This window comes from Silene latifolia, chromosome Y (genome assembly GCF_048544455.1).
Source record: "Silene latifolia isolate original U9 population chromosome Y, ASM4854445v1, whole genome shotgun sequence".
Lineage (NCBI taxonomy): Eukaryota > Viridiplantae > Streptophyta > Magnoliopsida > Caryophyllales > Caryophyllaceae > Silene > Silene latifolia.
Window position 1 is genome coordinate 452,493,434 of NC_133538.1, and position 22,657 is coordinate 452,516,090.

General features: G+C 41.9%; 1 protein-coding gene across 1 annotated transcript; it reads left to right on the top strand.

The window, feature by feature from the left end:
* The first annotated feature begins 749 nt into the window (after positions 1-749).
* LOC141632800 (uncharacterized) lies at positions 750-20,763 on the top strand. The gene is made up of 2 exons (XM_074445312.1): positions 750-1,403; positions 20,062-20,763. Exons 1-2 carry the CDS (start codon positions 750-752, stop codon positions 20,761-20,763), a joined length of 1,356 nt encoding a protein of 451 aa, XP_074301413.1.
* The last annotated feature ends 1,894 nt before the right edge of the window (positions 20,764-22,657 follow it).

A 22,657-nucleotide genomic window follows, 5' to 3' on the forward strand; every position in this document is an offset into this window, starting at 1 on the left:
TGGAAAGTTATCAAGACTGTTAAGGAGGGGTGGGGAAAGCGGCACGTGATTTTCGTCCAAGTTTTGAGGCTGAAGCTGTTAAAGAGGCTGACTCGGAGAGTGCAATTGTGGCTATGATTAGTAAACTACAAGCAATTTCAATCGATCTTAAGCACAAAAAATCGGAGGCCAAAATGAAGACGGATAAAGCAGGAGTGGGGGTGGTGGGTGGTTCTGCCAGGAGGGGGGGTAGGGGAAGCTGTGGGGCATCGGGTGTTTCAGGAGAATGGTGATGAGTCTTACGAGGAGGGGGAGATTACGGGGAGGAGAAATAGCTGGGCTCAAGCTATGGAGCTCGACAAAGAGGGTTTGGAGACAGTGAGTAGAGTGGAGGACGGGGGAGAGGGGAGCAGTAGAGTGACTGGTGGTGTCGAGGGCAATGGGAGTTGGAGAAGACTTTTGCGAGCTGATGTGGGAGTGAATGACAGCGTGGTTGAGCAGGTTGGGCAGGGACTTGGGGAGAAACGGGGGCGGGAGGATGATTCTTGGGTTGCAGGGCAAAACAAGTTGAAAGCTACGCCAGACTGGGGCGTCTTAATACCTGAGGCGGAGGTTCACAGTGGTCAACCCCGCCGGGCCCAATGAATATCTTAAGTCTTAACTGTTGGGGCTTGGGCAACCCCGACACGGTTCTTGCGCTCCGTGCGTTGGTACGAAGGGAGGCCCCGACCATTTTGTTTTTGTGTGAAACAAAACTTAGTGGTCGTGAGATGAGGAGGGTGAGGGACAGTTTGGATGGGTATTACGGTTTGGAAGTGGATAGTGCGGGTAGAGTCGGTGGGTTAACTTTGTTGTGGAAGAAAGACGTTGATTGCACTTTTAAGTCATCGTCTTTGCACCATTTGGATTGTGAAGTGCGAAGTGAAGGGGGAGTTTGGAGGCTTACGGTTTTCTACGGTTGGCCTAATGTGGCGGATCGTCATCTATCTTGGGAGCTTCTTCGGTTACTTGGTAGCCAATCAACGATGCCGTGGGTGTGCATTGGGGATTTTAATGAGGTTCTTTTTTCTACCGAAATGAAAGGAGGTCAGAGACAGCAGTGGCAAATGAATAATTTCTTGAATGATATTGACGAGTGCGAACTTCGTGATGTGCCGTGGGAGGGTTATAATTTTTCTTGGGATAATGGGCAAGCGGGGGAGGCTAATAGACAAAGCATGCTCGATAGGGCTATGTGTTCGACGCAGTGGATTGATATGTTCCCTTACGTAAGGCTTGTTTATTTGGATAGAGAATGGCCGGATCATGCGCCGATTAAACTCTATTTGAATAGGAGGGAGTTACGCGGGTCTTCATCACGGATCTTCAGGTTCGAACAGGCGTGGGTGGGTGATGAGGGGTGTAGGGAGGCCATTGAGCGTGGGGTAGAAAGGGGGGGCAGAACGCAACTCGTGTCCTTGTTGAGTGTGCGCGGGAGTTGGGGAAATGGAAAGGGATGAGGATATCTGATATTGGAAGGGGTATTGGGAGGAAATGTAAACAATTGGCTAGAGTGAATGAAGGTGAGAGGACCGAGGACAATGTACGAAGAAGGAGAAAGCTTGTTGCGGAATTGGCTGATTTGAGACGAAAAGAAGAACATGTTGGAGCTTGTGTCCTCCAAAAATTAGTGTGATAAGATTTGTAAATCTCTTACAGGTTCACAAAGGTATACTTTGTATTTTAATCATTTGATTAACGATTACCTAATAACGGTTGGCTTGCTAGAAAGTTCGACGTTATTATCATACAGATGGCGGTGATCAACTGGTCCCTAAAGGTCACACCTATAGGATGTGTTTGAGAGATGTGGTTATAGAAATATGATCACATTGATGTCTTATATGACTAAACAGTTAGTCAATGTGTTGATGAGATAATTATTTAATGAAGATTAAATAATATTAGTTGAGACGAATTAACTGTCAATCCGTAAATTGAATATAATAAGTTATATATAATTAAATGTATGTAATGTTAGCTTGGACGAATTAATCTGTTAATTCGTAATTAAATGTAATCGGTTATATTTAATATCAACAAGATGAATGTGTCATAGTGGTAATAGTGAGGGTACTCAAACCAAGAGGTCATGGGTTCGATCCTCACTAGATGACAATTTAACACATTTTTGGAATAACCGAAAATAAGGAAATTATACTCCTTATTACGGTGAAATGGGCCGAGAATTAAAAGAATATGATCTACCCTAATTACTTCCTAATATACGGTTTATAGGGAGTGAGGGAGAACATTATTCTAACCTAATTTTTCCTAAGCCATTCTTGCCTCCCTCTCATCAAAGAAAAACACAAATAACCTAAATTTTTACAGAAAATTTTGGATCGATTCTAGCATAATCAAAGGGCATATCTCATATCATCTTGGGTGCAACTGATAGGAGAATATCATTGCGATATTGTTCATAGGCCATTTTTGCTAGGACCGAAGGTTATTTCTTAATCCTTTACTTTTGTTTATGTAATTTTATTTTATGACTAGTGATCATCTTCATAAAATTCGTTATAATCCTTGAATATAAAGAGATGCATACAGATAAATCCCACAAGTGGTATCAGAGCCAATGCCACGAATTTTAATTTTGATGATTCTCATAAAATTGTTTGTAAACAATAATTAGGGTTTGCGAAAAAATATAATCGGCTGGAATTTTTTTGAGCCGTGGAATTTTTTTTCGTTTCCGTTACTGTTCACGGATGAACAGTATTTTAAAAAAAAAATTCTGTTTTTTTTTTCTTTCTTTCGGTTTCTCCTGAAAAACCGATTAAAGTTTTTTGTGGCTGTTTTTGTTTATGCCGATTTGTAAAGCATTCGATAAAAGTAAGAATTTTTTTTTCCTGTTACTATTCATGTTTCGGTGTTACTGTTCACTGTAGCAGTTCATAAAAAAAAAAAAAAAATTGTGTTTCGGTTTTTACAGATAAAGCCGAGTTTAAAAAGAAAACAAAACGGGCTATTTTTGTCTTGTTGTTTTTGCCGCAAAAATGAAAAAAAAAATAAAAAAAATTTGGGCTGTTTTTTTTACTGTTACTGTTCACGGCTGGACAGTTTATAAAAAAAAAAAAAATTGGTTTTAGCTGTAAAACCGAGAGAAAGATTATTTTTGAGTTGTTTCGGTTTTACCGAGCTAATTTTAAAGATTTTTTTTGGGCCAATTAATTATTGTGAAGCGGTTCATAATTAAAAAATACCTAATTATTTTAAAGCAGTTTAAAATATTGATGGACTAAATTCATATTACAAGTTTAATATGAATTAAGATTGAAATTAATGTGATTAATTGAGGAATTGTCACTTAATTTAATTTAAATAGGTGGTTTGGATAAATTAATCAACATAATTAAGGAATTGTGTCATGTATGTTTAATTTATTTTTAGTTGATGCATTTTATTTTTGTTGAATGAATCGTTGAATGAATTTATTTACGTCTTTTCTTTGCAATCGGTTGTAATTTATAATGCTTAGTGTGGCCTTAGTCAAATTATGTTTTCGTAATGAAGGAAACATGATTTTTATGTAATTATGAGATCTCGAATCTCCTTTATTTTTCCTTTAGTTTAGAGTTTTGAAATTAGAATGTAATAAATAGGTTTATTATGTAAATTTATTTATTGTAATTTTCAAAGAAGACTAAAGATGGAGATTGGAGCTCACTCCCACTACATGGATCAAGATGGAACATCAAGACAAGCTTCTCGGGTCCAAGGATGGATTCCAAACTTGTATTTAATGTTCATTTTGATAGGATAGGCCACACTAGGACCTTTTATTGTTTTTACGTTTTCATTCTTATTGTTTTTCATTCACATGCCAGTTAATGCATCATTTTCCGCCTAAAACCAAACCACCTACTACTAAAATACATGAAAATTGACTCATATAGGTTGTATGTTAGTTTTCATGGACATACAGATGTCACAGACTTATTAAGCCATCACCTTAGTTTATTCATTCTCGCATGCTAGATATTAGTTCACTTAAAATGAATTAAAATAAAGTTGATGGGATCTTCCTCTAAAACGGAAATTGAGACTAGTCTTTATAAGGGCAAACAACTATGAATCCCTTCTTCGTCGGTAGGCATAATATGACCCCTTCTACGTTGGGTAAGTAGTTGTGTTGACTTAGTTTACCTCAACATCATAGTCCGAAGTGTTTCTCGTGATTATGATGGACTAAAGATAGAATTTACAGAAATTTATCGACCAAGAATTCTAACGGTAGAATTAGCTAAAAGGTTAGCTTATCAATTTACAGAGAATTGAGTCTTGGGATCATTTATATAATTCTTGAGGGAGGTCAATTGTATAAATGTTTTTAGTCTTCGCGTTATGACATTAGTTCATTAGACTTAAAATTATAAACGATGCACATGCTTATTATTTTTATTCTTCTTTTCGCAGTATAGAACACGATTATTTTGATAATACTGTTACAACTAAATGGCTGGAAATAACGCAATCCCAATGCCTAGTGCCACACTTGATCGCGAGTCCTGGCTGAAAGCTTTCATGGACCACATGAATCAGTCCACGCGACTGAAGAATGATGGGTCCAACTTTGCGGACTGGGAGGCGGCACTACGGAATGCTGCCATTGCTGACGGTAAGCTAAAGTACTTAACTGAGCCAATACCGGTCAACCCAGGCCCCAATGCAGGAGTCAACGAGTCACTCGCTTATAGTGACTTCGTTATGGAAGCGGGTGCGATAAAGAACGTACTCATCTTTGTAATGGAAACCAATTTGCAGAGACGCTTCATTGCTCAGGGTGCGAACAAGATTTTCACCACGGTCACTAACGAGTTCTCAAAAGCACCGAGAATCGTTACATATGAGCATACCTGTCGCTTCTTTGATGCGAAACTCCAGAAGGGCCAACCGGTTAGCCCACACATTCTTCACATGATTGAGAATGTCGAGAAGCAGGAGGCTCTTGATTGCAAAATCAGTGAGAGCATTGTCATTGACCGAATGCTTCATTCTCTTCATGATGGTTTTGCCCTTTTCAGGGCGAACTACTACATGAATGACTTGAAAAAGAGTCCTCATGAGCTACACTCCCTTTTCGTACAGACCGAGAAGGATATGAAATTAAGTGGGAGTGTGAAGCAGGATGTTCTCACGATTTTCAACAAGGGTAAAGGAAAGGGCAAGACTCATGGCGACCTAGCTGTAGGTGAGCCAAAGTTTAAGAAGCCAGGAAACGGTAAGGGTTGGCCCGGTGAGACTAGTGGCTCATAGGGCAAGGCAAAGAGCAAGGGCGGTGACATTGAGTGCCACCATTGTCACAAGACTGGACATTGGAGGAGGAATTGTCCCGTGTACCGTGAGGACATCAATGCAGGCCGCCTCGTTCCTGTTGGTATGTCATCTTATATTCGTATGATTGAGATTAACCATGCAACTTTCGGAACTTGGGTACTAGATACTGGATGTGGTTCTCATCTGTGTAATAATTTGCAGGACCTAAATAACATCAGACCTCTCGAAAAGGATGATGTAGACCTGCGACTCGGGAATGGAGCACGAGTTGCTGCTGTTTCGAAGGGAACATATGTAATCCAACTCCCTGGTGGTTTTGAGTTATTTTTAAATGACTGTTACTATGTACCCAGTTTGTCTAAGAACATTTTTTCAGTTTCCGTACTTGCTAAAGACGGTTTTGCATTTTCAATAAAGGATAATAGTTGTATTTTCTCTTTCAATGAAATGATTTATGGCAAAGCAGTTTGACACGTCTGTCGTGTACCTGTCAAAAATAAACTAACTAAACTAACTATATAGCTAGGGAAGTCAGGTCGATCTCCACAGGGAGGCAAGATATCTGTAGAAATCCGTCTATTTGGTCACAAATGGGAGGGTTGTTTGAATTGTTATCTAAACTACGAAGTTTTAAAGGAAAAGAAATAAAGGGAGAGAGCAATAAAGGCAGAGAAATAAGATTAAACTATCAGATAGAGAGGGACATGTCAAGATTTCGGTTCACTACGGTAGTCCAGTAACTCAGCTGTAAATGACTCAGACGAATTAATGTAAGACGGATGTTGAAAGGTCGTTTCGGTCCACTTTATATCCTAAATTACCACTAACTTAACTTTCATTTTCGTCAGGGTAGTCTACTGTTCATAGCAGGCATATTTAGTCCAATCTTTCGATCTAGGATTAATTTTAGCCAAATTAAAGAGGTGACTCAGAAGTGTGCACTCAACTAAGTCGGTAAATACAATTAAATTGCTATGGTGACAGAGTCTCATAATTAATTCATCTAATTCATTTACTACATCGTCACATTCCTACCTCAGATCCCCTAATCCCAACATGAAAGGGGTTTAGCTACTCATGTCGCTAATTAAACTAACAGCAGATAATTTTCCAGCAGTAAACATTATGAAATAAATAATCACTTGTATAAAAGTAAATTAGGGCAGAGGGATTAAATGGAGTAAACAAGAAATTTAAGCAAACAATGATCAATTATTAATAAGAGAAGAAGAAGGAATTACAATAAAGCGAATCCGGCGTAAAGAACAATCAAATCCGAGTAAGAATAATCCCAAAGTAAGGTTACCGTGAGTAATGTAAAGCAACGTAGTAAAGTTTCTGATAATATGAAAGATAGATCCTAATGACCAAGTAAAGCGTGCTTAAATAGCAAAGTAATTAAGTTTTAACGAAATAAACATAACACGGGCTAATTAGAAGCCCAAATCAGCGAAACCACTCGATCGAGTGGAATAAAACCACTCGATCGAGCAAACACCCCAGCAAATCTAGTCGATCGAGTAGAAAGTTACTAGATCGAGTAGCTCATCTTTCTGCAGGCTAAGGATCGAGTAGAATTCTACTCGATCGACCAATGGAGACGTAAAAACAACTCGATCGAGTGGTAAAACTGCTCGATCGAGTACTTCGTCTTCAAATCAGCTCAAGTCCGAGCCTAAATGCCTCGTAATCCGTGCCATGATGCTTCCCAACGCAGTATCTTACTCTGGACAGATCCCGTCTCCTCTAAATGCATGCAAAAAGGACGAAAAAGAGTACGATTCCACTACTTTCGCGTTCATTTCTAAAAAATGGACAAAACGAACCAAAGTAGCCAATTCGGGGCAAAATACCATAAAAACAGTATAAAAATGCATAGAAATACGTGCTGAAATAGGCTAAAAAGACTATATATTAGGCACGTATCAAATCTCCCCAAACCGAACCTTTACTCGTCCTCGAGTAAACTAAAATGCAACTAATGGAACGGAAATGATAACTCAGAGCTAGCTTAAATTGTCTACTTGAACCAATTTAATGCAACAAAAACTAACAGTTAAAGCTAAGCAGTAAATACGCAAGCGAATTATAAGCTGTTCGGAAATATAGCCAACTTATCGACCTTGCAAGACCAACAAAATCGGACTCTCTCTTGGCCACTCTTCTCTCATGAAGCAAAGGTGAATGATATATGTAAAAGAGGTACGAAAAGACAGTCACTCACCTAACTGCGACCTACATAGCATGCATGCAACAAAAATGAAAGAAAATTCAAGTACTAATGCACACACTCCAACCGATAATGTCCGTTGCCGCCGAGGGCTTACAAATAATATGGGAATAGTGAGGTTCAGGTGAGAAAAGGCAAAACATGTTATGGAAATGTGGAGGTAAAAGCGTCAAGCTAGTTCCTAACAGGACCATAAAGAAACCATCTGAATCTCAACTGACTGAAAAACCTAGTACAAGTGCCCTTCATTTGGCACAAAACTCACTAGACTCAAAACACAATCTCCTCAAAAATAATGGGATAAAACGGAGGAGTCAGACGGTCACAAACTTCCCTTTTTTAATACCGTCTGAATGAACTAACTCAAATAAAACAACTCTTTTTTTTCAAACTTCCTTTTTTTTTTCTTCCTGATTTACGTTTCCAGCTTTTCTTTTTCTTTTTTTTTTCTTTCTTTCTTTCTTTTTCACGTCTTTCTTTTTTTTTTTTTTCAATTCTTTTTTTTTTCTTATTCCTCCTTCCTCAATTTCCACCAACTCCAAAACAGAGATATATGGGCCAAACTGCAACGGAAAACATACCACAAAAGAACATACTAACTAGCTTGACTAGGCAGGCTTAATTTAGGATGTAGCTAATGGGTCAAAAGGGCAAGTTTTGGCTAATGTGGAGCTAAATGGGTGAAAAATATAAGGAAAGGGAAATTTGCAAGCACCTCCCTGCATGTGACACCGACCACAAACCCGAATATGTGCATTTGACAAGAAATTGAATGTCATAAAAGTGCAAAAGAGACGAACATGCTATGCAAGGAGTACTACTCTCAATTCCTAATGAACTGGTCATGAATGTCACCAGTTATGGCTCTAAAAACTCAGAATTTTTCAAGTAGTTTGCCAATTTATCAGGTCAAGTCTAAACAGTAAGCTATATTTGAACAGAAACTCGTAGACTATGCGTATGACAAAGCTAATAACTATCAATAAAATTGCAAGGCTCAAGCAAAATGACAAGTTATAGTGCGTTTTCATCACGGAAATCTACCGTTCCAACTCAACCTATATGCAAAAATAAACGTGAAATTTTTTGATTTTTTTGAAATTTTCTAATTTTTTTTTGGATTTTTGATTTTTAAATGAAATAAACAACAATGCAAAGCTGAAAAATAAACGTGAATGCAAAACAAATGCAAATACAGACTCAAAAGGATGCAATACCCTCCCCAAACCAATACGGACAACGCCCTCGTTGTCCTCCAGCATACATCAGCAGATATATACAAGGGAACGGGAATATACAACCAATCAATAAAAAAAACAATAAATATAAAGGAGACAAAATAAAAGAGTAAGAGATACATACAAAATACGAACTTCCCCAAACCAGCCAGAAAACTGGGGAAGTGAGTAGACCAGTAGCTACTCGTCATCGTCGTCGTCGTCACTGCTGTCACGGATCTCCTCCACCCTGAACTCCGGGTCTCTCTCCTCCTCTCTCCTCCTCTGCTCCTCAGCTCGAGCTCTCTCCACTGCCACCTCAGGGTCCTCGTCCTCCTCCTCCTCAGCAGACTCCGGGTACCCCTCAGGTGGGAACCGGAAGAAGGAAGGGTATGGCCAACTCTCTGGGATCGGTCTGTGTCGCCGCAAGTGGTACTCGTACAGAGGGTCTAAAGCAAGAGCCAAATCCTTCTCCATACGAGCCTGACACTCTGCAACCGCAAGCAACAAACCGTAAACGGCGCCCCCTTGGTCCAGGACCGAGGGCGCCACAAAGGGAGGAGGTGGTACGAAAGTAGTGGGTAGGACCGGCCCAGTCTGTGTCTGGTCAGTGGGAGTGGGAGTAGGAGTGGTAGTAGTAGTGGGAGTAGGGGTCGGAATGGGAGTAGCCGTGGAAGGCTGGGTACTCCCTGAAGGTGTGGACCCCTCTCCAGTCTCAAAGCGCCGCTTCTTAGCGGCAGGTGTAGCAGGAGGTGGTCGTGGTCGGAGTGGAAGGTGAAGGTTAGGCAGTGACGGCAGACGGGTGCCCCTAGCAACAGTGGGCGAGGGCTCAAGACGGGGGAGAGTGTCACAAGGTAAGTCAACAGACAAGGAGTCGTCTATCTTCCAAGTATGGTAGTCCTGGGTCGGCCCAATGCGAGAATGCATGGCCTCCAGACTCAGTAGCCTCTCTCCCTTGAGGTACTGCAAGTTACGAGGCCAGTCGGGGAAAAGAGAACGGGCAAGAATGGTGGCTATGCCACCGCAGGCAATGGTTCCCGTCTCCTTCAGCCCCTGGCTCTGAAGGTACTGGGCGGTCAAGTAGGCAATGTTGAAGGTAAAAGGACCTCCACAGTCAATGTTTAGGTAACCGCCCAGGATAGAGAGTTCGTTGTTTGTAATGTTGTTCGGTTCCTTTCGGCCGAAATTAGTGCTCCCCATCAGTCTAAGGAAATAACGGACAGGGGGATGGTGGACCTGATGGAGCTTTCGCTCCTGGTAGGTGGCCTGAGCTAAAGTCCGCCACAGCTGGCGGTGGACCTTCCTAGGGGCAACAGTCGCGCTCGTAGAGGAAAGGCCAAGTATCCTACCAAACTCCCCTAAGGTCATCGGAAAAGTCCGGTTAAACAACCGGAAGGACACTGAAGAACAATCGGGGTCAGTCTTGTATGTCCCCGAGGAGAAGATAAAGGAGCTGAGAAACTCGAGGCTCAGCTCCAGAAAATTCCGATTGCTCATAGTGATGAGCCCAGCCATCCCCGTGGCCCGAAGTAAGTCACAAACCGACTCGTAAATGCCGAGTCTCTCAAGGGCCGATTTCTCTAGAAATCGGGAAGGTACATGCACACAGCGTACTAAATGATAAAATTTCTTGCGATGTAAAACGTTAATGAAATGTACCCGTGGGTAGTCAGGTGAGGGTCGAGTCGAGGAAGTGTCCCCTCGGACCGTGATCGTGCGAAGTAGAAAGCGAAGCGAAGCGCAGCTGTGGAAGTGCTAGGAGCGGAAGTAGAGGTAACAGGAGCTGGCGTAGCTCGAGACTGTCTATGACCCCGGCCTCTGGAACTCAGAGCTGAAGCCCGTGCAGCGACGGTGTGAGGAACCAAGGCTACTCTAAAGGCAGCTGCGGCTGCTGGCGAGTCCGCCACAGGTGTAAAAGTAGAGGCTGGTGCAGAGGTAGTGGCTGTTGTGGCCACCACTTAAGAAGAACTAGCAGCAGTGCTAGCAGTGGTGGTGATCGTAGAGGAAGAGGCAGCCTGAACTGAGCTAGCAACTGAGCTAGTTGGAGCAAAAACTATCCCTGCAGCTGAAACTAGAAACACTGGGGCTGTAGTGGTGACTAAGGCGGAGGCAGTGGCAACAGCAGGGGCCACTGTCTCACTCAAAGACGGACTAGAGGTGGTACTGGTAGAAGGTAAAGTACTAGACTCCATCTTGATGAATACAACCTACAAATGCAATTAATCTTCAATCAAACAAGCAAAAGAGGCGATTTTTCGATCACAAAACCACAAACCCTAACCCGCTTTAAAAACCGTGTAAATGAACACAAATTAAGGGGGAAATATGGGGCTATGAGAGATTAATTGACAGGTAACAGATTGTAGGAGGCGGATTTGGAGATTGGGCAAGAAAATTGGGGATTTGGGGATGAATTGATCGCAATTAGGGGGTGTTTAGACGAAAAAATGGGGTTAAATGAAATAAACAAAAATGCAAAGGTGAAAAATAAACGTGTAATCGATCGAGCACTTTTGATGCTCCATCTGCTCGATCGAGTAAAAAACTACTCGATCGAGAAGTCCCACTTATTGCTTTACTCGATCGACTGGAAGAAGTGCTCGATCGACCATTTTTTTTCACTCGATCGAGTACAAAAAGTACTCGATCGAGCTCTTTTCTTGCGTAAGCTCTTGAATTTCGTCTTTTCTTCCTTGGAATGCGTAAAACTTCCCCAAACCTGCATAAACACATGTGCAAAAATTTCCCAAAATACCAAATACGCATAGGGACAGTCTATAGTCTTAAATCTACGCTAAAAACTGTCTAAAAACTAATTGTCCTAATTAAAAGCAATAAAACAAATTCAACGGAAAATTTTAAAAATTATCTATTACAAAGTGTTACACGGGGCATTTCCCCGCTTAATTCCCAAAGCAATTCAGTAGCCCCTTGGAGGGCTCCTGACTGGAGGACGTCATCTCAGCAACGTTAATTGTCCTCTTTAACTTCCATGAGCATGAATTTGAATCATTTAATTCTCTAGGAGGGGAATAGTTCACATCCACATAAGCGCGAACTTTCCTCGTCCTTGCTCCTCTATCACCGTCTTTAGCATCCTTACTTCCAATTTGATTGAAAGTAGTTGCACAACACCCTTTGACAGCTCCTTCATTGCCCTCATCTGTACCTGCAGTAAGGAAAACAGACGAACTTTCCCCCTTTTTGCTCTCAGTCTGAGGCGGAGGGATAACAATTGCAGCACAATACTCCAAATTTTCATCTGGAGTGTCAATAATAGGGTCAATAGAAGAGAGGACATTGCAAGGCCGAGCTTGCATGGGATCCCTCTGGGACTTAGACTGATGAAAAATCAGCTCCTCGTTCCCTACCTGAAAGGTCAAAGTATTTCCCCCGACGTCTATAACTGCACGGGCAGTGGACAAAAATGGTCTCCCTAAAATAATAGGGATGTGTGCATCTTCGGGGATGTCTAAGACAACGAAATCAACGGGAATAAAGAACCTCCTGATCCTCACAGGTACGTCTTCTACTATGCCTAGTGGTCATGATATACTACGGTCGGCCATCTGGACTGTCATGTTGGTGCAGCTCAGCTTTGTCAAACCAAGTCTCTTAGCCAGAGACAATGGTAGGACACTTACGCTAGCGCCTAAATCGCATAGCGCGTTATCAATCAAATAGTTACCAATATGACACGGAATTGAGAAACTACCCGGGTCTGACTGCTTAGGAGGTAACTTATTTTGAAATAGGGCTGACCCCACCTCAGTCAAAGCTACGGTCTCACTATCACTAATACTCCTCTTACGCGATAAAATTTCTTTCATAAACTTAATATAAGAGGGTACCTTTGTCGCAAACTCGGAAACGGCACAAAGTGACTTCCAAGCTTTTTAGAAGTTCGATAAATTTGCCGAATTGTTGATTGGCCTTAGTATTCTGCAACCGCCTCGGGAAGGGAACCGTGATAGGTATCTCGAGTCCCTTGTTTCTCTCTTCCAATGTATCTTCCGGAGCAAGTTCTGTATCCTTTGGACGCTTCTTACCTCTCGAACGAGGTCTTTCCGGTGATTTATCGCTTAAACGAGCACTAGCAGGCTCTCGAATAAGTTTCCCGTCATCAAAACTGCTCGATCGACCAATATACCCATTCGATCGAGTAGAATCTTCATCAATACCACTCGATCGAGTAGTTTTTTCACTCGATCGATCAACTCCATTTTGCTCATCACTCGATCGAGTAGAAAAACTACTCGATCGACCATTCTGCCTTTCCTGTTCACTCGATCGAGTGGTATTTTCACTCGATCGACCACTTTCATCCCCAAATCTGCTCGATCGACCACCTGAAACCAGTCGATCGAGCACTTTCTTTGCCGTGAGCTCATTTTCTTCGCCAGAACACTGTTCACCATCAGTTACAACTCTCCTCGGGTCTGATTTCTGCATTTCCGGTCCCTCATATGAACGTCCGCTTCTCAGATTGATGAAATTTACCGTCTCGTGTGGATTCTTCTCATTTTGAGTCGGTAATTGACCCTGCTTTCTTGTGGACTGATTAGTGGCTAATTGGGCAACTTGAGTTTCAAGTGCCTTTATGGACGATCTTTCGTTGATTAATCAATTGCCACTCTGCTTCGTGAAGGCTTGCAACATAGACTTAAGCTCACCAATTTCACTCACCCCACCGGAAGATGATGCACCATGGTTAGGAGGAGTAAAAGAAGGGGGCTTTTGAAAGCCTTGTTGATTCTTGTGTGGAGGGACATAAGGCTGCTGCTGGTGCGGAGGAGGAGTAGGATTGGGCACATTCGACTAGTCCACCTCGTTGGGATGGACCGCCCCTTGATTATTGTAATAGAACCCCCCCCCCCCCTATATTGCTTTGAAAGGCAAGGACTTGTTCCTTCTCTACAAGACAGCCAACAGCAGTGTGGCCATCATTACTCCCACATCTCTCACAAGAAACGGTCTCTCCTCTAGTAAGAACATGGACCGTCTGAGGCTCCCCAGCAGCTTGTAATTCCAACTTGTCGAACCTAGCATTTATGGTCTCCAGCTGAGCCAAAACCTGCTTATCAACTGCATGAACTATCCTAATCCCATCCCTCGGGTTACCATATTCAGCACTGTGATTCGCCATCTCTTCAATAAGGGACCATCTTGTCCTGAGTTACCCTCTTAGTGGCGGGGATAGTAGAACAGTAATCGGTAAAGGTCTCCATATGCTTCCTCGGATCTTCACCTGCCACACCTCTATAGATATTCCTCTCCACCAGATTGATATAAAAAGGACGAATATCGAATGTATTACCATCCTCAGTCTGGAGATTGAAACCCTTCGGAATAGAGGATGCTTTAGCCACTGAATGACTGGAAAGCTTTGGCATCTTTACCGTAGAAATCGGATTGTCTTCCGCGAAAAGGGAATGATCTAGCTCTGGCTCAAAAGTACTCAAGTCTTCCTTTCGTGTTTTCCTTAGCAGACGGAGTCTATGCTTGAATAATCTCTCCGGTTCTGAATCAGCTGAAACTAATTCAAACCTGTCTGACCTGGGCATAAACAACCATGAAAGAAAATAATAAGAACGGCCTCAAGGAATAGAAATTCCCTGAGACGGATAAAATAAACGGAACGAAAAAAAATAGGGCAATTGCCTCCCCGGCAACGGCGCCAAAAATTTGACACGTCTGTCGTGTACCTGTCAAAAATAAACTAACTAAACTAACTATATAGCTAGGGAAGTCAGGTCGATCTCCACAGGGAGGCAAGATATCTGTAGAAGTCCGTCTATTTGGTCACAAATGGGGGGGGGTTGTTTTAATTGTTATCTAAACTACGAAGTTTTAAAGGAAGAGAAATAAAGGGCGAGAGCAATAAAGGCAGAGAAATAAGATTAAACTATCAGATAGAGAGGGACATGTCAGGATTTCGGTTCACTACGGTAGTCCAGTAACTCAGCTGTAAATGACTCAGACGAATTAATGTAAGACGGATGTTGAAAGGTCCTTTCGGTCCACTTTCTATCCTAAATTACCACTAACTTAACTTTCATTCTCGTCAGGGTAGTCTACTGTTCATAGCAGGCCTATTTAGTCCAATCTTTCGATCTAGGATTAATTTTAGCCAGATTAAAGAGGTGACTCAGAAGTGTGCACTCAACTAAGTCGGTGAATACAATTAAATTGCTATGGTGACAGAGTCTCGTAATTAATTCATCTAATTCATTTACTACATCGTCACATTCCTACCTCAGATCCCCTAATCCCAACATGAAAGGGGTTTAGCTACTCATGTCGCTAATTAAACTATCAGCAGATAATTTTCCAGCAGTAAACATTATGAAATAAATAATAACTTGCATAAAAGTAAATTAGGGCAGAGGGATTAAATGGAGTAAACAAGAAATTTAAGCAAACAATGATCAATTATTAATAAGAGAAGAAGAAGGAATTACAATAAAGCGAATCCGGCGTAAAGAACAATCAAATCCGAGTAAGAATAATCCCAAAGTAAGGTTACCGTGAGTAATGTAAAGCAACGTAGTAAAGTTTCTGATAATATGAAAGATAGATCCTAATGACCAAGTAAAGCGTGCTTAAATAGCAAAGTAATTAAGTTTTAACGAAATAAACATAACACGGGCTAATTAGAAGCCCAAATCAGCGAAACCACTCGATCGAGTGGAATAAAACCACTCGATCGAGAAAACACCCTATCAAATCTAGTCGATCGAGTAGAAAGTTACTCGATCGAGTAACTCATCTTTCTGCAGGCTAAGGATCGAGTAGAATTCTACTCGATCGACCAATGGGAGACGTAAAAACCACTCGATCGAGTGGTAAAACTGCTCGATCGAGTACTTCGTCTTCAAATCAGCTCAAGTCCGCGCCTAAATGCCTCGTAATCCATGCCATGACGCTTCCCCACGCAGTATCTTCCTCTGGACAGATCCCGTCTCCTCTAAATGCATGCAAAAAGGACGAAAAAGAGTACGATTCCACTACTTTCGCGTTCATTTCTACAAAATGGACAAAACGAACCAAAGTAGCCAATTCGGGGAAAAATACTATAAAAACAGTATAAAAATGCATAGAAATACGTGCTGAAATAGGCTAAAAAGACTATATATTAGGCACGTATCACAGTTTCCATGAATGGAATTTACATCTTAGACCAAACCACGGAAGTATTACACGTGAATAATAAGAAAATAAAGGTTGGTGACAAAGATCAAACCTATCTATGGCATTATCGAATGGGACACATAAATGAGAAACGCGTGAAGAAACTCGTCGATAATGGAACTATTCCCGCATTCGATTTTTCTACATATGGTTCGTGTGAATCATGTCTCATTGGCAAGATGACTCGAATTTCCTTCAAAGGTGTTGGAATGCGCGCTAGTGACCTATTAGGACTCATACATACTGATGTTTGTGGACCTATATCAATTGCCGCTAGAGATGGCTATAGATATTTTATCACTTTCACGGACGATTTGAGTAGATACGGATATGTCTACTTAATGAAGCATAAAAGTGAGTCCTTTGAGAAATTCAAGGAATACCAGAACAGGGTTCAGAACCAAATGGGTAGAAAGGTTAAAGCACTCCGTTCAGATCGGGGTGGCGAATATCTTTCAAATGAGTTTGATCAACACCTTAAAGACGTGGAATCGTTCTACAGTTAACTCCACCTGGAACACCTCAATTAAATGGTGTGTCCGAACGGAGAAATCGAACCTTACTGGATATGGTTCGATCCATGATGAGTCACACGTTAGTGCCTGATTCATTATGGGGTTATGCTCTTTTGTCAGCTGCTCTTATACTTAACCGAAGTCCGACTAAAGCTGTCGACAAGACTCCATATGAAATGTGGAAGGGAACGGTCCCTAACTTGTCCTTTATTCGGGTTTGGTGCTGCGAGGCTTATGTCAAGTGGAGTAACGAGGATAAGCTCGGCCCGCGATCGGTCAAGACATACTTTATAGGTTATCCAAAAGGGACATTTGGTCATTACTTCTATTCGCCTACTGAACATCGAGTTTTTGTTGCGGCCAGTGCGACGTTCTTAGAGAAAGTGTTTCTCGAGAACAAGACGAGTAATAGAACATTCGAGCTGTCGGAGATTCCAGAACCAACAACCGAGGAACAGATGGATGAAGTGGTTCCTCCAACTAATGATACGGTTAGTATTCCTGAGGAACCTAGGAGGTCGGGTAGAGTCTCTCATCCTCCGGACAGATACATTGGTATGGTCGAGGAGAATGACGTTTTACTCCTAGAGAGTAATGAACCCGCTACCTATAAAGGTGCTATGACCTGTTCCGACTCAAAGCTATGGCTCGAAGCCATGCAATCCGAGATGGACTCCATGTATGAGAATGACGTGTGGGATCTAGTTGATTTACCTAATAAGGTAAAACCTCTACAGTGAAAATGGCTTTACAAAATAAAGCGTTTTGTAGACGCGCAACCAGATACCTATAAGGCACGACTAGTGGCAAAAGGTTTCACTCAAGTGCACGGATTGCATTATGATGAGATTTTTGCACCTGTAGTCATGCTACGTTCCATTCGGATAATCTTAGCGATTGCCGCTTTTCATGATTATGAAATTTGGCAAATGGATGTGAAACCGCCTTCTTAAACGGTTATTTGGAGGAAGAGTTGTACATGGTACAACCCGGAGGTTTTATAGATCCTGAACATCCTAAGAAAGTATGCAAGCTTAAGCGTTCCATTTATGGACTTAAGCAAGCTTCTCGGAGTTGGAATCATCGTTTCGACCAGGTGATAAAAGAGTATGGTTTTACTCGATCGGTCGAAGAACCATGCTTATATATCAAGTCGAGTGGGAGCAAGATTGTATTCTTGATATTGTATGTCGATGACATACTCCTGATTGGGAATGACATTCCTCTCCTATCTTCGGTTAAAGGATGGTTGAAGAACCATTTCCAGATGTAAGATCTGGGTGAGGCACAACGCATTTTGGGAATCCGTATCTACCGAGATAGATCACGACGGACGTTATCACTTAGTCAGGAGTCTTATTTGGATAAGATTCTTTAGAGGTTCAGCACGACCAACTCCAAGAAGGGGAACCTTCCAATGACGTCTGGGATGCAGTTGAGCAAGTCTTAGTCACCCACGATGCCTGAAGGGGTTGAACGCATGAGTCGAGTTCCTTATGCATCGGCTATAGGATCAATCATGTAAGCCATGATATGCACACGTCTAGATGTGGCATATGCATTGAGTATGACGAGTCAGTACCAAAAGAATCCAGGTACCTACGGAGGACTAAGGATTGGGTATTGACTTATGGAGGAGATACTAAGCTATGCACAACCGGTTACGCAGATGCTAGCTTCCAAACGGATCGAGATGATTTAAAATCTCAATCCGGGTTCGTCTTCACTCTTAATGGTGTTGCGATCAGCTGGAAGAGTTCCAGACAGAGTGTTGTAGCGATTCTACTCTTTTCGTTGAATTATGATAAGCATGTAGGGCACATTATTTCCATGGGAATTAAACGTGTTCCTGAGTTGTAGTAGTTGATTATGGATTTGATACATTATCTTTTTTCATATACTATAACTTCATCGTTTTATATATAATATTTTGTTTTTCATGTGGATTATACTGACAATATTGAACGCCACAAAGTGAACTGAATTACATTATATTTATTTTGGTCCGTAATCGCCAATGTGAGCTGATAACTCCGGCTATTATATTGTGCAGTCGATTGATGGTGGGTTCAACGAGCCATAAGTCAAGCGGTTGACTGATCGATCACAGATGCGAGATTATAACGATACCTCGTAGGACAACTTTTTGTGACAACGTAACGGAGTCCTAAATGTTTAATAACATTCGGTGCCAGGTCGTGGATAGGACATCCATTGTGTTCCTAGAGTCGATTCTTTTGACTATCGATGGTCTCTTGAGATTAAGGCAGTTTTTGGGTGACTTTGGTTTCTTTCTCACGGTCTCCGTAACTGGAGGCTAAGTAGATTTTTTCTGGGTCATTTCATACTGTGCTTAAATCGGCAGGATTCGAGTTGAGGAAAATATCCAACCCTTATCAGGTATAGTTATTTCTCAGGGCCACTCAAGGAGTTGTAACTGAAATGCATGGTCATGCTCGAATGATGATTCGTTTATCAGTTATGTTACTCTCTAGTCGGGGAAACCACTCTTGATACAGATCACTTGTAAAATACGACCTTTGTGAATACGGATTTTGCAAATTGTTTTACATTGAGTGGGAGAAATTTTAGGATATGAGAATCGGTTATCGCACATACACTTGTGAGGACAAGTGGGAGTTTGTTGGAGCTTGTGTCCTCCAAAAATTAGTGTGATAACATTTGTAAATCTCTTACAGGTTCACAAGGGTATACTTTGTATTTAAATCAGTTGATTAACGATTACCTAATAACGGTTGGCTTGCTAGAAAGTTTGACGTTATTATCATACAGATGGCGGTGATCAACTGGTCCCTAAAGGTCACACCTATAGGATGTGTTTGAGAGATGTGGTTATAGAAATATGATCACATTGATGCCTTATATGACTAAACAGTTAGTCAATGTGTTGATGAGACAATTATTTAATGAAGATTAAATAATATTAGTTGAGACGATTTAACTGTCAATTCGTAAATTGAATATAATAAGTTATATTTAATTAAATGTATGTAATGTTAGCTTGGACGAATTAATCTGTTAATTCGTAATTAAATGTAATCGGTTATATTTAATATCAACAAGATGAATGTGTCATAGTGGTAATAGTGAGGGTACTCAAACCAAGAGGTCATGGGTTCGATCCTCACTAGATGACAATTTAACACATTTTATACATTTTTGGAATAACCGAAAATAAGGAAATTATACTCCTTATTTCGGTGAAATGGGCCGAGAATTAAAAGAATATGATCTATCCTAATTACTTCATAATACACGGTTTATAGGGAGTGAGGGAGAACATTATTCTAACCTAATTTTTCTTAAGCCATTCTTGCCTCCCTCTCATCAAAGAAAAACACAAATAACTTAAATTTTTACAGAAAATTTTGGATCGATTCTAGCATAATCAAAGGGCATATCTCATATCATCTTGGGTGCAACTGATAGGAGAATATCATTGCGATATTGTTCATAGGCCGTTTTTGCTAGGACCGAAGGTTATTTCTTAATCCTTTACTTTTGTTTATGTAATTTTATTTATGACTAGTGATCATCTTCATAAAATTCGTTATAATCCTTGAATATAAAGGGATGCATACAGATAAATCCCACAGAACAATATTGGCGTCAGAGATCTCGTGCACTTTGGCTCAAGGACGGTGACCGCAATACGAAATTTTTTCACACTCGAGTTGGAGAACGGAAGAGGAAAAATACTATTCATAAGCTTGTGGATGACGACGGGAATACTCATACGGGGGAGGAAGGAATCTCTAGTGTGGCTATGGCGTATTTCCAATCTCTGTTTGCATCTTCGAACCCGCGGAATTTTGAGGTTCTGGAAAGCTTGGGGCAGCGGGTTTCACATGATATGAATAGCAATTTGGCGCAGGATTATAAGGAGGAGGAAGTGATAAAGGCCTTGAATCAAATGCACCCGCTAAAAGCGCTGGGACCGGACGGGATGAATGGTTTATTTTTCCAAACATATTGGGGTTCGGTAGGCTTGGTGGTGGTGAGCACGGTCCTGGACATTTTGCGTGGGAATAGGATGCCAAAGGAGTTCAATAAAACCAACATCGTGTTAATTCCTAAGAAGAAAGCCCCGGATAAAGTGAGTGATTTTCCGCCGATAAGCCTTTGCAACGTTATATATAAATTGGTTTCCAAGGTTTTGGCTAATCGCCTGAAATTATTCCTTGGTGATATTGTCTCGGAAAATCAGAGTGCTTTCACTCCAGGAAGGTTCATCTCGGATAATGTGCTTATTGGTTTCGAGCTTTTTCATTTTATGAAAAAATAAAAAAATAGGGAGGGTTTTATGGCTATCAAATTAGACATGGCTAAGGCATCTGATAGGATTGAATGGAGCTTCTTGGAGAAGGTTCTAACCACGATGGGCTTCGATAGAAATTGGGTGGATCGGGTTATGGCTTGTGTGACAACGGTATCTTTCTCCGTGCTGATTAATGGCAGTCCATCTCATAGCTTTCGGCCTACAAGAGGATTAGGACAAGGTGATCCCCTATCGCCCTACCTTTTTATCTTGTGTGCGGAAGTTTTATCCGGTCTTTTGAGGAAAGCGGTGGAGGAGGGGAGTCTACACGGTATTCGGATTGCCCATGACGCGCCAGCTGTTTCACACCTTCTATTTGCGGACGATAGTATTTTCTTTGCTAGAGCAAACATGGAGGAGGCCGATACTATTAATACTATCCTTCGCAGATATGAAGATGCGTCGGGTCAGTTGGTTAGTCTAAATAAGACAACTGTGTCTTTTAGTAAAGGTGTGTCGATCCAACAGAGGAGTAACCTTGCTACTCGGTTGTGCATTACCGAGGTTGAGGAACATTCCAGATACTTGGGGCTTCCTACGGTGGTTGGGAGATCAAAAAAGTGCTTAACGGATATTCTATGAGACAAGCTAAGTAAGAGGCTCAGCGGTTGGCGTGGGAAAACTTTGTCTAGGGCTGGTAAGGAGGTTCTTATATAGGCAGTCGCCAATTCACTCCCTACCTATGTGATGAGTATTTTTAAAATTCCCGTCAACTTTTGTGATGAGCTGCGATCTTTGATTTCCCGGTTTTTGTGGGGTCATGAGGAAGGCAAGAGAGGCATAAGTTGGGTTGCTTGGCGACGTATGTGTTTACCGAAGGGTATGGGGGGGGGGGTTGGGTTTCAGAGATTTCCATTTGTTTAATCTGGCTTTACTTAGGAAGCAAGTGTGGCGTTTGACTACTGAGACCGAAGGTTTGTGGGCGAGAATTATGCGGGCTCGTTATTACCCAAACGGTGCTTTTGCTACTGCTAGTCTGGGGTATAACCCGAGTTATACCTGGAGGGGCATTATTGAGGCGTGGGCTGCTATTGAGGGTGGATTACGGAAGAGAGTTGGGGACGGCTTGTCTACGAGGATTTGGTCTGATGCTTGGATACCGGGGTCTCAATCCGGACGGGTTCTTTCTCCTTGTAGTCCGGGGCGCGAAAACCTTATGGTGGCTGATTTAATTGATAGCAATGGGTGGAGGGAGGACATGCTTGCTGCGTTTTTCTTGCCTTTCGAAAGAGAGAGAATTCGTAATATTAGGCTTAGTGTGAATAGGCCTCGGGATGATTGGTATTGGAGTCGAGAAAAGGATGGCATGTACTCGGTTAAATCGGCCTATAGGGCTTTGGCAGGGGAGAAGGATGTCCTTGAATGGGGAGGAGCGTCGGACTGGGAAAGGGAGAAGTGGTTATGGAATAGGCTGTGGAATGTCCCGGTGTGGCCTCGAGTAAAGCTCTTCTTCTGGCAGCTGTGCAGCGAAGCTTTGGCGACTAGGGCAAATATTGCTACTCGTGTTCGAGGTGAGGTCTCTCTTTGTTCTTTATGTTCTTTTTCTCACGAAACAAGTATTCATTTATTTAGAGATTGCCGCATAGCTAAACGAGTGTGGGAGGGTCTTGGGCTCGATTTAGAGGAGGACGAAGGTGGGGGAATTAGGGACTGGGTGGAAGCGAGGTGGAGGGAGTACGGGTTGAGGGAGCAGTCTAAGTTTATGGTGGGGTGTTGGGCGCTGTGGGAGCATCGAAATAAGGTTGTCTTTGACTTGAGAGAGACGGACCCGCAGGGAGTTATAAAGCGTGCCTTGGATGTGCTGAACGAGATTGATGGTGGTGGTGTGACTAACAGGAAAGGACGCGAAGGAGGGGAGCGA

Bases quoted from the DNA above. Each gene is read 5' to 3' on its own strand.
- LOC141632800 (XM_074445312.1), top strand. From the start codon at position 750: ATGAGGAGGGTGAGGGACAGTTTGGATGGGTATTACGGTTTGGAAGTG. The intron at 1,404-20,061 runs GTAGAAAGGGGG...GGATGCATACAG, and splicing joins GGGAGGCCATTGAGCGTGGG to ATAAATCCCACAGAACAATA.